The sequence below is a fragment of the Stegostoma tigrinum genome, chromosome 34 (assembly GCF_030684315.1).
Source record: "Stegostoma tigrinum isolate sSteTig4 chromosome 34, sSteTig4.hap1, whole genome shotgun sequence".
Lineage (NCBI taxonomy): Eukaryota > Metazoa > Chordata > Chondrichthyes > Orectolobiformes > Stegostomatidae > Stegostoma > Stegostoma tigrinum.
In genome coordinates this window covers 24,939,255-24,952,693 of record NC_081387.1, presented here as the reverse complement: position 1 = coordinate 24,952,693, position 13,439 = coordinate 24,939,255, and the positions used below count along the sequence as shown (strand labels likewise).

Sequence of the window (13,439 nt, the reverse complement as noted above, 5' to 3'; positions counted from 1 at the left end):
GAGAGAGAGGAAGTGTTGGCCCGAGATTGTGTTTGGGGCAGCCCTGACCTCAAAACTGGAGGCGATGTTTCCACTTCAGGAGCGGAACTCGCCGCTGTACCTCTGACATCAGCCGTTTTTATCCATTCCTCCAGCTTTATAAAAAGGTGCCCGTGCACGCTCTGATCAGCAAGGCTGACCGGCTCAGAGACACACACACACACCAAGCTCCCGCTGCCATCTGACACCATGAATCCTGAGAACAAATGGCAGGAACTGGAGAATGGGGGGCTGCTTCCCGTCAGGGACGGAGCCTCGAACAGAAGCTGCTTCTGGCGGGCTCTCTGTGCACTTGCTGTGCTCGGCTTGTTGCTGGTTTCATCCTGTCTCTGCCTGGCTCATTTTGGAGTTGTCCGTTCAAAGCAGGTGAGTGAGGATCTTGCATTTTGGAGAATAGGGGATCGGGCTCCCGCCTGCCGCTTGCATTGTACGGCCGGGGGTGGGGGGGTCGGGAGGTGGGGGTGTGGGGTGTTGTTGGTGGCGGGTGTTTGGAAGCGGTGGGGCCAAACTGGGAAGTGATTTCAGTCTCAGTTGCTGCTGTCAGCCTGCGGGCAAACAGGAGACTGTGAACCAGGTCGCTACTTTAGCTGCAGTCTCTCAACAGCGAAGCAAATACCGAGCGATTTTGTCGTCAATCCTGCTAAATCTCCATTGTTAGTTCAGGGAACTGTTAGAATTGCTCCCTGTTCGATGGTAAACGCCAAATAAGCGGGATTTCTCAGTCAGTGCTGCAGGTGCTACCAGAGGGCAAGCAGGTACTGGCTGCTGTCAGTCGAGAAAGGAGAGTCTCCGGGGTGAATGGCCCCATGAAGTGGCTCTGAAAAGTCTGTCTGAAATTGTCAGAACATAATATTGACTGTAAAAGGGAGTGTCTCTCTGCAAAGTAGTTTCTCTGTACAGTGCAGTGTATCCCCAATTACAGTGTCTCTCTACAATATATTGAACTTGTGCAGTGCAGTGAGGATGTTTGCAGATCATACAGGCTATCTCGCTGTAGACCTGGGATGATCAGCTACAGCTCTTAAGTGTAGTGGAACTTCGGTGAATATCACATCTTCACATCTGCCCTTGTTTAATTCCTTCAGGTTTCAAGGCCAAAGCTGGAAGATCCCCATCCATCCCTGACAACAGCTGCTCAGGCCAATGGTATATAAAGCCACTATCAATATATTATATTCTTTTGCCAATGTCTGACCCTGTGTCAACATTTATCAATATCTCTGTCCTCTCATCTGGCTTTTCTAGTATTGCTGTATGCCACACTCTTTGTCAGTCATGCTCTTTCGCTGTGTATATGCCTATTTCCCTGAACCATCATCAGACTCTTGAGGAAACTCTCTCAGTTTGGAGTGATATCACACTTGAAATCTTACCTCTCTCTCCCCCTCCACTGATGTGTTTTCTCTTAAAGTCTTCTCTCTCATTATCCCATCTGAGCAGTTGTCTCCTCTTCATTCCCTCTCTCTCACTCTGTGTCTGTCAGTCGGTGCTCTGTGGGTGACACAACAGTGACTGAGCTTCCATCCTTTCCATTTCCAGGTTTGCCTTGTCTCATGAAGCAGGTGGGGAGTGGCCCACAGCCGAGAATCGCTGCTCATCTGACAGGTACAGAACTCTTCTCAATGTGACTGCATTCTCTGGAGAATAGTCCACAGTGGCTGGGAAGGTGCAGGGGAGGACTGGGAAGACATCAACTTACTTTATCAATAATGCAATATGGAGGGAGCACCACAGGAGTAGAGCAGGAGATTATAGGGGTCTGGGTAAAGTGAAAGGGAATTGGTTCAGCTGAACACAGAGGCAGCACAGACACAAGGGTTAAAATCTTTCTGTGATTCACCTCTCTGTATGTGTCAGCATGATACTTGCCCTCCAGTTTATAATTAAGATGCAGCCCACCCTGTTTCTCTGACATTGTAAGTTGTGGGATTGTGCTGTGCACAGATCATTTGCTGCATTTCCTGCAATAACATAGTCTTTCCATCAAATGCACATCATCGGTGCAAAGTGCTTTGTCATATTCCCAGCCATGACTGGTGCTACATAAATACAAGCTGTGTCATTGTCTTTGTTCAATCCTCATGATGTCTTCTCTATCTCTCTGTTCTGCCCCTCCCCCTCAGCTTCACCAAGTCATGAAAAAGAGAACATAATTTGGCAAAATGAGAGTGACTCCACCTTCACTGAGGGAGTGGAGTTCAGGAACAACCATCTCGTCATCAAGAGGCCCGGACATTACTTTGTTTACACTCAAGTGGTGTTCCACAGCATGGGCTGTGAGCAACAGGCCATTTACCTCAGCCATGAGCTTGCCAAGTTGTCACCAAGTTATCCCGAGGAAGCCATTCTACTGAAAGGCACCAAATCCGCCTGCCACTCTCACCAACGCAGGGAGCCCTGGTACAAAACCTCCTACCAGGGAGCCATCTTTGAGTTTCTGGAGGGAGATGAGATCTTCTCCAGGGTTAATGAGGGGTTGACAGAATACGTAGACACAACTGAAGGAAAGAGTTTCTTTGGAATATTTGCTGTGTGAATGTTCTCACTTCCATTGATTAACAATAATCAAGAATTTCACATTGAAAAACAATGCAGACTTTTTTGGGGCACATTGTCCTGTTTTAACTAGAGAAATAGAATGAACTCTCTTTCTCTTTATTTAAAGGCTTGCCACAGGAAAGTTTATCAAATGTGTTGGGATTTTAGGACGGGGTAGTGCATGGGTTATCTTCCAGGTACTGTCACTCCAGTTTCATGCACAGATTCGAAGTGCGCACTGGAGCTATGTTTGCTTCCATCTAGCAGAATAATCAAGAGGTACTGAATGGCCTGAATACGCCCATGTGATGTTCCTGTTCTCTCTCCTTCCTTTAATGCTGGTCAATGATTCATTGCTGGGTATGCCTGTTTGTGTTTGATGAGTTAACATGCAAGTTACATACTCTAATTCAGCTAATCTGATTTTATTACTTAAGTTAATGCTATCACAACTAATCCTCTAAATTATTTCATATTTCAATGATATTTCAAGTAAATATTAGGATCTGAACTAGTACTCCTCAGGGAGAGAAGAATGCAACAATCCTTGGCACTTACAAGTAGGGTTTTTGGTCTGATATTCAGGCTGGTTAGCCCATAGGACCAGTTATTAGTCCTTGCATAGCATGGTTGATATCTTGTTCATTTATTTAGATTATATCACTAATATATTTGGGAAAGATCATTGTCAATGGTTACACAAAGTCTTGAGATTTCTACTGAGTGGTGGAGGCCAGCCAAGCTTCCCAGTAATTAATTGATTTTCCACCTAAATGAAGCAATTTTTGACCAAGATTACTCTTCTGGAAGCAATTGGGTCGACACTTTAGTAATTAAAAAGGAGAATATATATTGTACAATCATTGAGACACCATTGTCGAGTTCTTCCGACCCAACTCCACCCCAACAAAATTAATTTTGATGAATAAGTTGAAGAAACAGGTTTACTTCTGTTCAATCTTGCTTGATATTGGAGTGCTACCCTGATCTAATTGTTTCCTGAATGGTTTGCTGCAGAAATGTCACATTCCCTTTATTTCTTGGAAACACTATTAGTGGGTTGATTTACTTGGATGGCTGATGGCTGGTTTTCAATGCAGTGCGATACTGACAGCCTGGGTTCACTTCCTGCACTTAGATTAGCCCATTTGTCTCCTCTCTCTCTCACTCTAATGAAATAGCAGCCTTGTGACCTTGTAGGAATATGAGAACTTTATCTGTAATCTCCATTGGTAACTCAATGAGGAAATCCAGTTGGTTCTCTACACCAGAAGATTTTCCTACCTCCAACTGGGGACTGTTCAGTGATAATTGTGGGTTGCCTACCAAAATAAGTGTTTTATGTAAAACTATAACATCTGTTTTAAAGGTGTCTTTTAGTGGCAAAAGTGTTGCCAAGTTCAAGATGTTCCAGATTGATATGTAATTATTTAAACTTATTTATGTAGTGTTGATTTTATCTGTTATTAATTACTATCAAACTCACAGATGGAAATTAATAAAAATATTTTGAGTACATTAAATGTTTGTTTCTGATTATTACACAATGATCACCTTTTGATGGAAATGACCCTTGGCAATTACTGCTGACACTTTGGACCCAGGACAACCGAATTGGCAATGTAAGGATAAAGCAGACTGGGAATCTGAAATGGGAAGAGGAGGTTGAGAATTTGAAAGGCGATCAGTCAATTCACCAGTTGATGGTCTCAGGACAAGTAACCCTGTTATTTGAGGGGTCATTGGATCTCTCAGATTTTAAAACTAACTCTAGGAAATTCCTCCCTGTTTCCTTCAGTGGATAAAAATGTATTACTCATGAGAACGTGCTTGGTAACTGTAAATAATACACAGTCCCTTCACTGCACCCACTATCCGAACACAGCCCATCCCCTCCCCCACCAAACGCATGTCACATCCTTCTTGAATTGGTTGCACCGTGCTCACTGACCACATCCTTTTTAAAATATTGCCAGTGGGTTACAATGCAGTGATGAAACAGATATATTTGGATAACTAACAAGTTTTACTCAAGTGATTTTACATATACGTGATCCAATCCATTTCCCATTCTCTGTTTCAAATACTTTATAAAAAGTTGCCAATGCCAATTCAAAAACACATCCTTAAAGACTACGCATTGATGATCAGAAGTCATAAATGTTCCCAATCATTTCTTTCTATCTCTACAACTCCCTTCCGTCCCTATGCCCTCCGGGGCATAACGTTTTTACACAATGAGGGAATAGGATCTGAAATGCACACCTTGTGAGTGTTGTTGGAACAGAAATAAGTGAAGACTTCAAAAGAAATTTGGGTAATTCTTTGCAGGGCTACAGGGGAAAGGTGGGGAAATGTAGCTAATTGAGTTTAGAGTGAATCAACATGGACTCAACATAGAGTCATACAGCACAGAAACAGACCCTTCAGTCCAACCAGCCCATGACTGTGGTGTGGTTGCACAGAGAGTCTGGATGTAAGTGAAGGATCTCATAGGTAATGCCCTTCTCGCCACCAGCCAAGCGATGCATTGGTGTTTGTTAGAAAGTTCTAGTGATAAGGCATTGTGCCAAATGACTTTGACAGTCTGCTCAGTGAACAATGTGACAGGACCCAACTTCTCCTTATCCCTCAGGGACTCAAGCATGCTCCATGCTGACCATGTCAGTCTAGCTCTTTCACCCTGTATTTATCTCTGCCAAGTCCACTCTGCATGTCTCCAAATCTCTACCAATTCCTCTCTCTCTGTCTCCAAATCTCTATAAATCCTTCTTTATCTCTGGGTCTCCCAATCTCTACCAATTCCTCTCTCTGTGTGTCTCCAAATCTCTACCAGTCTCCCTCTCTGTATGTCTCCCAATCTCTATCAATCCTCCTCTCTGTGTTTTCCTATTGCTAGCAAACACTTTCTCTGTGTTTTCCAATTCCTACAGATCCCTCACTCTGTGTTTTCCAACCTCTATCAATCCCTCACTCTCTATGCCTTAGATGCTCTATCAATACCCCTTGTCATTATTATAATAAGGTTAGCCAGAGTATATGAGTTCCCTGATTGGGGCTGTTAATCTGGGCCAATCAGGGGAAGCAGTTGATATAAAAGTGTGAATGTCAGGGATATTAGCCTCCTGAATGCCTGACTCAGTGAGAGGCAGTGTTATTGCCAAAGGCTCTGCATTCGTAAATAAAGGTTAATTGGTGATGGAATGCTGGCCTCTGAAGAGTTATTTCACACTTCGCTGTCTCTCTGTCTCGGCGGTTTGAAACCTCACTTTCTCAATCTTTAAATCATACTCTCTTCCTCCCTCATTAGTTGTATTCATCTCTTTCAGGCTATCTCTTTTTAATTAGAGTCGAAGCCTATGATTGTATTGGATGGTGGAGCAGGCTTGTGGGGCCTAATGGTCTACTCCCAGACCTATTTCTTGTGCTGTTCTCCTCTGAAGAGTGCTCACTTTACATTTAGAATGAGCTTCAGGGCAAGACTGAAAAGAATTCTGTTGTAAAGGCAGGCAGGGGAGTCGGGAACACTCATCAACCAAAAGCTGTTTAGACTGAGTTTGAAGCTGCCTGTGGGATTTGGCTGCCTCATTTCCTCCATTGCAGCAGTGACAAGCATGTTGTGAGTTCTTTGTTAGTGGTTTTGGGGTCTCTCACTGCAGTGAAAAGTGCCATGTAAATGCACATCCTTATTTGTTCTCTGTTGCCCTGAAATCTCTGTGTGAAATTAGTCTCACATGCCACAAGGTGCATACATTGTGTAACACAAGTTGCAGGTTTCATTCTGACAGGACCAAAGATAACACATCTTGTAAATGGAAAATACCCCTATTCATGCAACAGAATGATTCTGAAAGTATTGTAGAGGAGAGATGAATATTGAAAAAAATGATGTAAAGGTCACAGCACATTCTTTGACAAAGCTCCTAACAAAACGAATTCTCACAAGATGTAATGTCTTCCATTCACTGCCACCTCTCATTGTCCCCTCTCAGCATCTCAGACGTGGCAAAGGCGTGAACTTCAGGGACAACAATTTCATGATCAAGTGGCCCGGACAGTACTTTATCTACAGTCGGGTGGTCTTCCACAGCATGGGCTGTGAGCACCAGGCCATCTACCTGGCCACAAGCTCGCCGAACTGTCTTTAAGTTATCCTGAGGAAGCCATTCTACTGAAAGGCACCAAATCTGCCTCCCACTCTCGCCAACACAGGGAGCCTGGGTACAAAACCACCTACCAGGGAGCCATCTTTGAGTTTCTAGAGGAAGATTAAATCTTTTCCATGGTTAACGAGGGGACAATGGTATGTGTAGACAAAGTTGAAGGAAAGAGTTTCTTCGGAATATTTGTTGTGAAAGGATTCCGATACCACTTTCAATATTTTTCCTTCTCACCCTGTTCAGAGAAGTTCTGACACATCTTTGGAGTAGTTTGGGATTACTATCTGGGCCCTCTGGCTCAGACGTAGGGGTATTACCACTGCACCACAAGAGCCTACTCACCCAAGTTCACAAGGGAGTGCAATTAGAAGTTTGATTTGGACTGCATCAGGGATCACAGAAACACATGGTGCAATTGGGCAGTGGCTGGGCAAAGGGATAAAATCTATCTCTGTCCTTCTGCCCATTCCAATCTGTCCTGTTATTTAAAAACTTCCAAGCCGAAGACTCATCCAAACTGTGAGATGTGTGTCTGAACGTGCATCATGTCTCACTGCTTAAGAATGTTATTTGACCAGTGGTTGAGGCAGGGCCCCTAGCCTGATCCGATTACTCAGCATACTGGTGTTTGTGAGGTCTTGCAGTGCATCGATTATCTTGGGCTTTTCTTTTCCCTGTTGACTGTACTATGCAAAGCTGGCTGTAGAGCACTTTGCGGCACCCTCAAAATGCTGGAGTTTTCACTGAATTTTAACGTGAGCTGGCTTCAAGCCTCTGTGGCTGTGGGGTTAAAATTATACCAGAGATAGTAGGAAATGCAGATGCTGGACAATCCGAGATAACAAGGTGTGGAGCTGGCTGAACACAGCAGACCAAGCAGCATCTTAGGAGGAGGAAAGCTGATGAAGGGTCTGGGCCCGATATGTCAGCTTTCCTGCTCCTAAGATGCTGCTTGGCCTGCTGTGTTCATCCAGCTCTACACCTTGTTATCTCTGGCTGTGGGATCAGTAACTGGTTGTTATAATAATGTACAGCTCACAATAGTAACTCTCCTTTGAGTCACCACATCTTACCCATGCAGATATCTGACATGTACGGTCAACCAATGCTTCTATCATGGGCAGAAGGAAGTGTCCCTACCACTGAACAAGGATAACCCACGTTCAGGTCCCACCGACTTCAGATCTGTGTAATAACACTTCTGAACAGGTTGATTAGTAAATATCTAGGTGCAAAAGCAAAGGGAAATGGCGATGTGCAATCCATTACAGCTTGTTCACAATTTGAAATAGGGGTTAGAGTCATACAATGCAGAAGTGGCCCTTCAGCCCATCATGTCTGCACTGGCCTATCTACACTAATCCCATTTTCCAGCCCTTGGCCCATAGTTATGATCTTTCATGTGCTCTTCCACATACTTTTTAAAAGTCAGGAGCTCTCCTGCCTCTGCTACCTTCCGAGGCAGGCAATTCCACATTCCCACCATCTTCCAAGTGAAGAAAAAGTCATCTTTAAAAATTGAACCTGATGCAATCAGGGTAATGATACAGACCAAAGGTGAGCTGTCGCCAACTTCACATTCCCTGGGCTGAAGTGCCAATACATCATTCTGAATGAGAGTTGATTGTTTTTCATTCAATAAATTCTCATCAACTATATAACTCACCCATTTTGTTTAAATGCCCCTCTTCAGGACTGAGACCAGTCAGAAAACTAATAGATTCTGTGGCCTACAGGGGCCGTGGTGGGGTTGTTCTGACATTCAGGCTGGTTCTCTTCTCTTTTTTTAAAATCAACCTGATTCAAAGCTGTTACTATACCCCACTAGAGCAGGTGAGACTTGAGCTCTGACCTCCTGTCTCAGAGAGAGGAACACTACCACAGGAGCCCTCGTTGGGTAGTGTTTTATTGACTTGGTTATTCTTGTAGGATCTCACACTAGCCTTTCCAATCATTGGGCATCTAAATTATTTTTGAACCCAAAAAATATTTTACCTGGATGCATCATGACTCACAATGGCCAGTACTCTGCCCAGGACCAGAAGAAACTACTGAACAGTGTGAGCACAGCCTTCACCATCACTCAAGCTGACCCTCCACCTTTTTACACCTTCTCCACTTCTCAATGCCATAGAAAGGCAGACAGCATCATCAAGGACTGCCCCCATCCCGCTTATGATCTCTTCCAACGTCTTCCACCAGGCAGAAGATACAAAAGCTTAAACCCACATACCAGCAGGTTCAAGAACAACTTCTTCTCCACAGTTATTAGACTGCTGAATGGACCTCACAAATTTCAAATCTAATATTGAGATGCTTTTAGTGCACCTACTTTGCAGATGTAACTTTGTGTTTCTCCCTGTTCTATCACTCTGTGGTGTGATCTGCCTGTACTGCACACAAAGCAAAACTTTTCACTGTACTCAGGCTTTTATGACAATTATAAATCTAATCAAATCAGGGTTCACACATCCCATAAGTTATTGGGGTCATTTCATGCTTTCTCTTATCATCCCTTCTTAGTGTTTGTTACAAAAAGCTTCCAGACATCTCCCGGAGTATTGAAGGTGATGAGGTGAAGTATCAACATCATTAAGACAATTGAACAGTTTATTGGGTGGACAGATAAATTGTTTTCTTTTGGGGAAAATCCAAAATGTGGGGGAGGAAGTCTCAAATTAGTATCCACCCCGATCAGGGGCAAGTCAGGAGCCTCTTCTTTGGTTAGAAGAATGGTTGAAATAGAAACTGTCCCCCTCAAAAGAAAGCAGCTGTTTAGGATGGTGGGTGGTAGAGAAAAGCAAGTGGATGTTTCAAAACTGCGATTTCTAATTGACAAGAGGACTGTAGGTTTATGAGCCACAGAAGCAGGTGGGGTTGAGATATAAATTGAGCCGGATGTAATTTCGTAGCAGAACAGGCTGAAGGGCAAAAATGGCCTCCAGCTGCTCCTATTTTTCACAATCAAAGTTGATGTTCAGGGAACTTTGTTCTCTGGAAACATAGCAGGAACTGGGGGAAGTGACGTGCCAGTGGTATTATCGCAGGACTGTTAATCCAGACATCCATGTCAAGTTCTGGGAACCTGGGATCAAATCCAGTCAAGGCAGATGGTGGAATTTGAATTGAATAAAAACCTGGAATTAAGTATCTAATGGTGAATATGAATCCATTGTTGATTGTCAGGAGAAATTCAGCTGGTTCACTGATGTCCTTTGGGGAAGGGAACTTTTCTGGTCTGGTCTAAAAAACAGAAGTTGGTGGAAATGCTCAACGGGTATAGCATATGTGGAGAAAAATATCAGACTTAATGTTTTGGGTCCCTTCCTCAGAACCAGACCAGAAACATCGATTCTAATTTTTTTCTTCACAGATGCTGCCAGACCTGCTGAGCTTTTCCAGTAACTTCTGTTTTTTTCCTGATTTACAGCATCTGCAGTTCTTTTGGCTTTTAACTTCCCTGGTCTGCTGGACTACATGTGTCTCCATACCCATTACAATGTGGTTGACTCTTAATTACCCTCTGACACTGGCAATAAACGGCTAGCGTGGCCAGTGATGCCCTCATCCCATGAATGAATACTAAAAAAATAAGAGAAACAGGCCCAATTAGATCTGGGTATATTAGTTTAGAAGTTTCCTGTCTAACAATTTCTGTCAGTTTTAATTTCTAACATTTTTAATTCACATGCCACCTTTCTTGGGCGAGTGAGTTACAGATTCCATCCACCCTTTCTGCGAGGAAGCAATTATCTTGTCGGTATTCTGACAGGGAATCAGTAGGGTAGAATGGGAGTACACTTTGAAACGTTATTGGAATCCTGAAATTGCTGACTTAATTTTTTCATTCTAAATGAATTTGCAGTCATTAATTGTTTATGTTTTGGATTATTTTAGATTAAAATATGAAGTCTGTTTAAAAGACTGTCCAGAAGAATGCATGTCAAGTGAATTGTTTGGAATGCTTTGACTCCAAAACTGTTGGTGTGCAACTGTATAGAATATTCACAAGTCGACCAGGTGAGTGTTTGTCAATTGGAGGAGCATGATAGACAGAGCTTCAGGCTGTGATACGACGGTGATGCACCCTCCTCAGCCACCTTCCCATGCTCAGGTTTACAAACAACGATAGATGATCCCCCAACTTATCACATGCTCATGGAGGGTTGGAGCAGATTCAATGGGCCAAATGGTCTCTTTCCACAGTGTATGGATTGTATGATACTGGTCATAATATCTCGTTGTGTAAAAATGCCTCTTTGTATCTCCTGTGGTTTTTTCATTAGTTCCCAAAGCTTCTATTTCTGACTTTCTTCTCAGTGAAAGTAATACCTCTTCCTCTATTCTATCAAAAAACCCCTATTGACCTGATGATGATAAAACCAATCCCCTGTGTGAGGTGTTGCTGTAATCACAATATCATATCCTTCTCCTCCTAACAATAGCAAATTTGGACCAAACTTAATTGTGCTGAAAGGCTATCTGTTTATGCTTGTGCTAATTTCAGCTTGTTGGTTTCATCTGCAAAAGAACCATCAACATCCAGAGGTCACAAGATGAGGGCACTCATGTGGATCATTGGAAGAACTAAGAGCTGGTGATGACAACAAGACTCTTTTCTGCCATTCAAAAATACCATAGTTAATCTTTACCCTGACATAACCAGACCTCAGTTACTGAATAATAAAATTCCTGGCCTTTACTGGTCAGTGCATTGAGAGTAGCAGTTAGGAGGTCACATTGTGGCTGTACGAGACATCGATGAGGCCACTTTTGCAATACTGCATCCAATTCTGGTCTTCTTGTTATAGGAAGGATGCTGTCAGGTTTGGGGGTTTTGAGCTAAAGGGAGAGGTTGAATAGGCTGGAGTTATTTTCGCCAGAGCATTGGATTCTGAGGAGTGACCTTAAAGAACAAAGAACAAAGAAACCTACAGCACAGAAACAGGCCCTTCGGCCCTCCAAGCCTGCGCCGATCAAGATCCTCTGTCTAACCTGTCATCTATTTTCTAACGGTCGGTGTCCATTTGCTCCCCACCCATCCATGTACCTGTCCAAATATATCTTAAAAGACGCTAACGTGTCTGCGTCTACCACCTCCGCTGGCAACACGTTCCAGGTAACCACCACCCTCTGTGTAAAGAACTTTCCACGCATATCTCCCTTAAACTTTCCTCCTCACACTTTGAACTCAGACCCCTAGTAATTGATTCCCCCACTCTGGGAAAAAGCTTTTTGCTATCCACCCTGTCTATACCCCTCATGATTTTGTAGACCTCAATCAGGTCCCCCCTCAATCTCCGTCTTTCTATTGAAAATAATCCTAATCTACTCAACCTCTCTTCATAGCTAGAACCCTCCATACCAGGCAACATTCTGGTGAACCTCCTCTGCACCGTCTCCAAAGCATCCACATCCTTTTGGTAATGTGGCGACCAGAACCACACACAGTACTCCAAATGTGGCCGAACCAAAGTCCTATACAACTGTAACATGACCTGCCAACTCTTGTACTCAATACCCCGCCCAATGAAGGAAAGCATGCCACATGCCTTCTTGACCACCCTATTGACCTGTGTTGTCACCTTCAGGGAACAATGGACCTGAACACCCAGATCTCTCTGCTCATCAATTTTCCCTAGGACTTTTCCATTTACTGTACAGTTCACCCTTGAACTTGATCTTCCAAAATGCACCACCTCACATTTGCCTGGATTGAACTCCTTCTGCCATTTATCTGCCCAACTCTCCAGTCTATCTAAATTCTGCTGTAACCTCTGACAGTCCCCTTCACTATCAGCTACTCCACCAATCTTAGTGTCATCAGCAAACTTGCTGATCAGACCACCTACACCTTCCTCCAAATCGTTTACGTATATCACAAACAACAGTGGTCCCAGCACAGATCCCTGTGGAACACCACTGGTCACTGGTCTCCAATTTGAGAAACTCCCCTCTACTACTACCCTCTGTCTCCTGTTGCCTAGCCAGTTTTTTATCCATCTAGCTAGCACACCCTGGACCCCATGTGACTTCACTTTCTCCACCAGGCTGCCATGCGGAACCTTATCAAATGCCTTACTGAAGTCCATGTATATGACATCTACAGCCTTTCCCTTATCAATCAACTTTGTCATGTCCTCAAAGAATTCTATTACGTTGGTAAGACATGACCTTCCCTGCACAAAACCACGTTGCCTATCACTGATAAGCCCATTTTCTTCCAAATGGGAATAGGCCCTATCCCTCAATATCTTCTCCAGTAGCTTTCCTACCACTGACATCAGGCTCACCGGTCGATAATTATCCTTAGATTATCCTTGCTGCCCTTCTTAAACAAGGGGACAACATTAGCAAGTCTCCAGTCCTCTGGGACCTCGCCCGTGTCTACGGACGCTGCAAAGATATCTGTTAAGGCCCCGTCTATTTCCTCTCTCGCTTCCCTCAGTAACCTGGGATAGATCCCATCCAGACCTTAATGTCTTTTAGGATACCTAACACTTCCTCCTTCTTTATGTCAACTTGACCTAGAGTAAGCAAATACCTATCCCTAACCTCAACATCTGTCATGTCCCTCTCCTTCGTGAATACCGATACAAAGTACTCGTTAAGAATGTCACCCATTTTCTCTGAATGAGCGCATAACTTTCCTACTTTGTCCTTAGGTGGGCCAATCCTTTCTCTAGTTACCCTCTTGCTTTT

General features: G+C 43.6%; 1 protein-coding gene across 1 annotated transcript; it reads left to right on the top strand.

Moving 5' to 3' along the window:
• Positions 1-228: 228 nt before the first annotated feature.
• On the top strand, positions 229-2,575 carry LOC125446339 (tumor necrosis factor-like). The gene is made up of 4 exons (XM_048519838.2): positions 229-405; positions 1,125-1,185; positions 1,579-1,644; positions 2,163-2,575. Exons 1-4 carry the CDS (start codon positions 229-231, stop codon positions 2,573-2,575), a joined length of 717 nt encoding a protein of 238 aa, XP_048375795.1.
• The last annotated feature ends 10,864 nt before the right edge of the window (positions 2,576-13,439 follow it).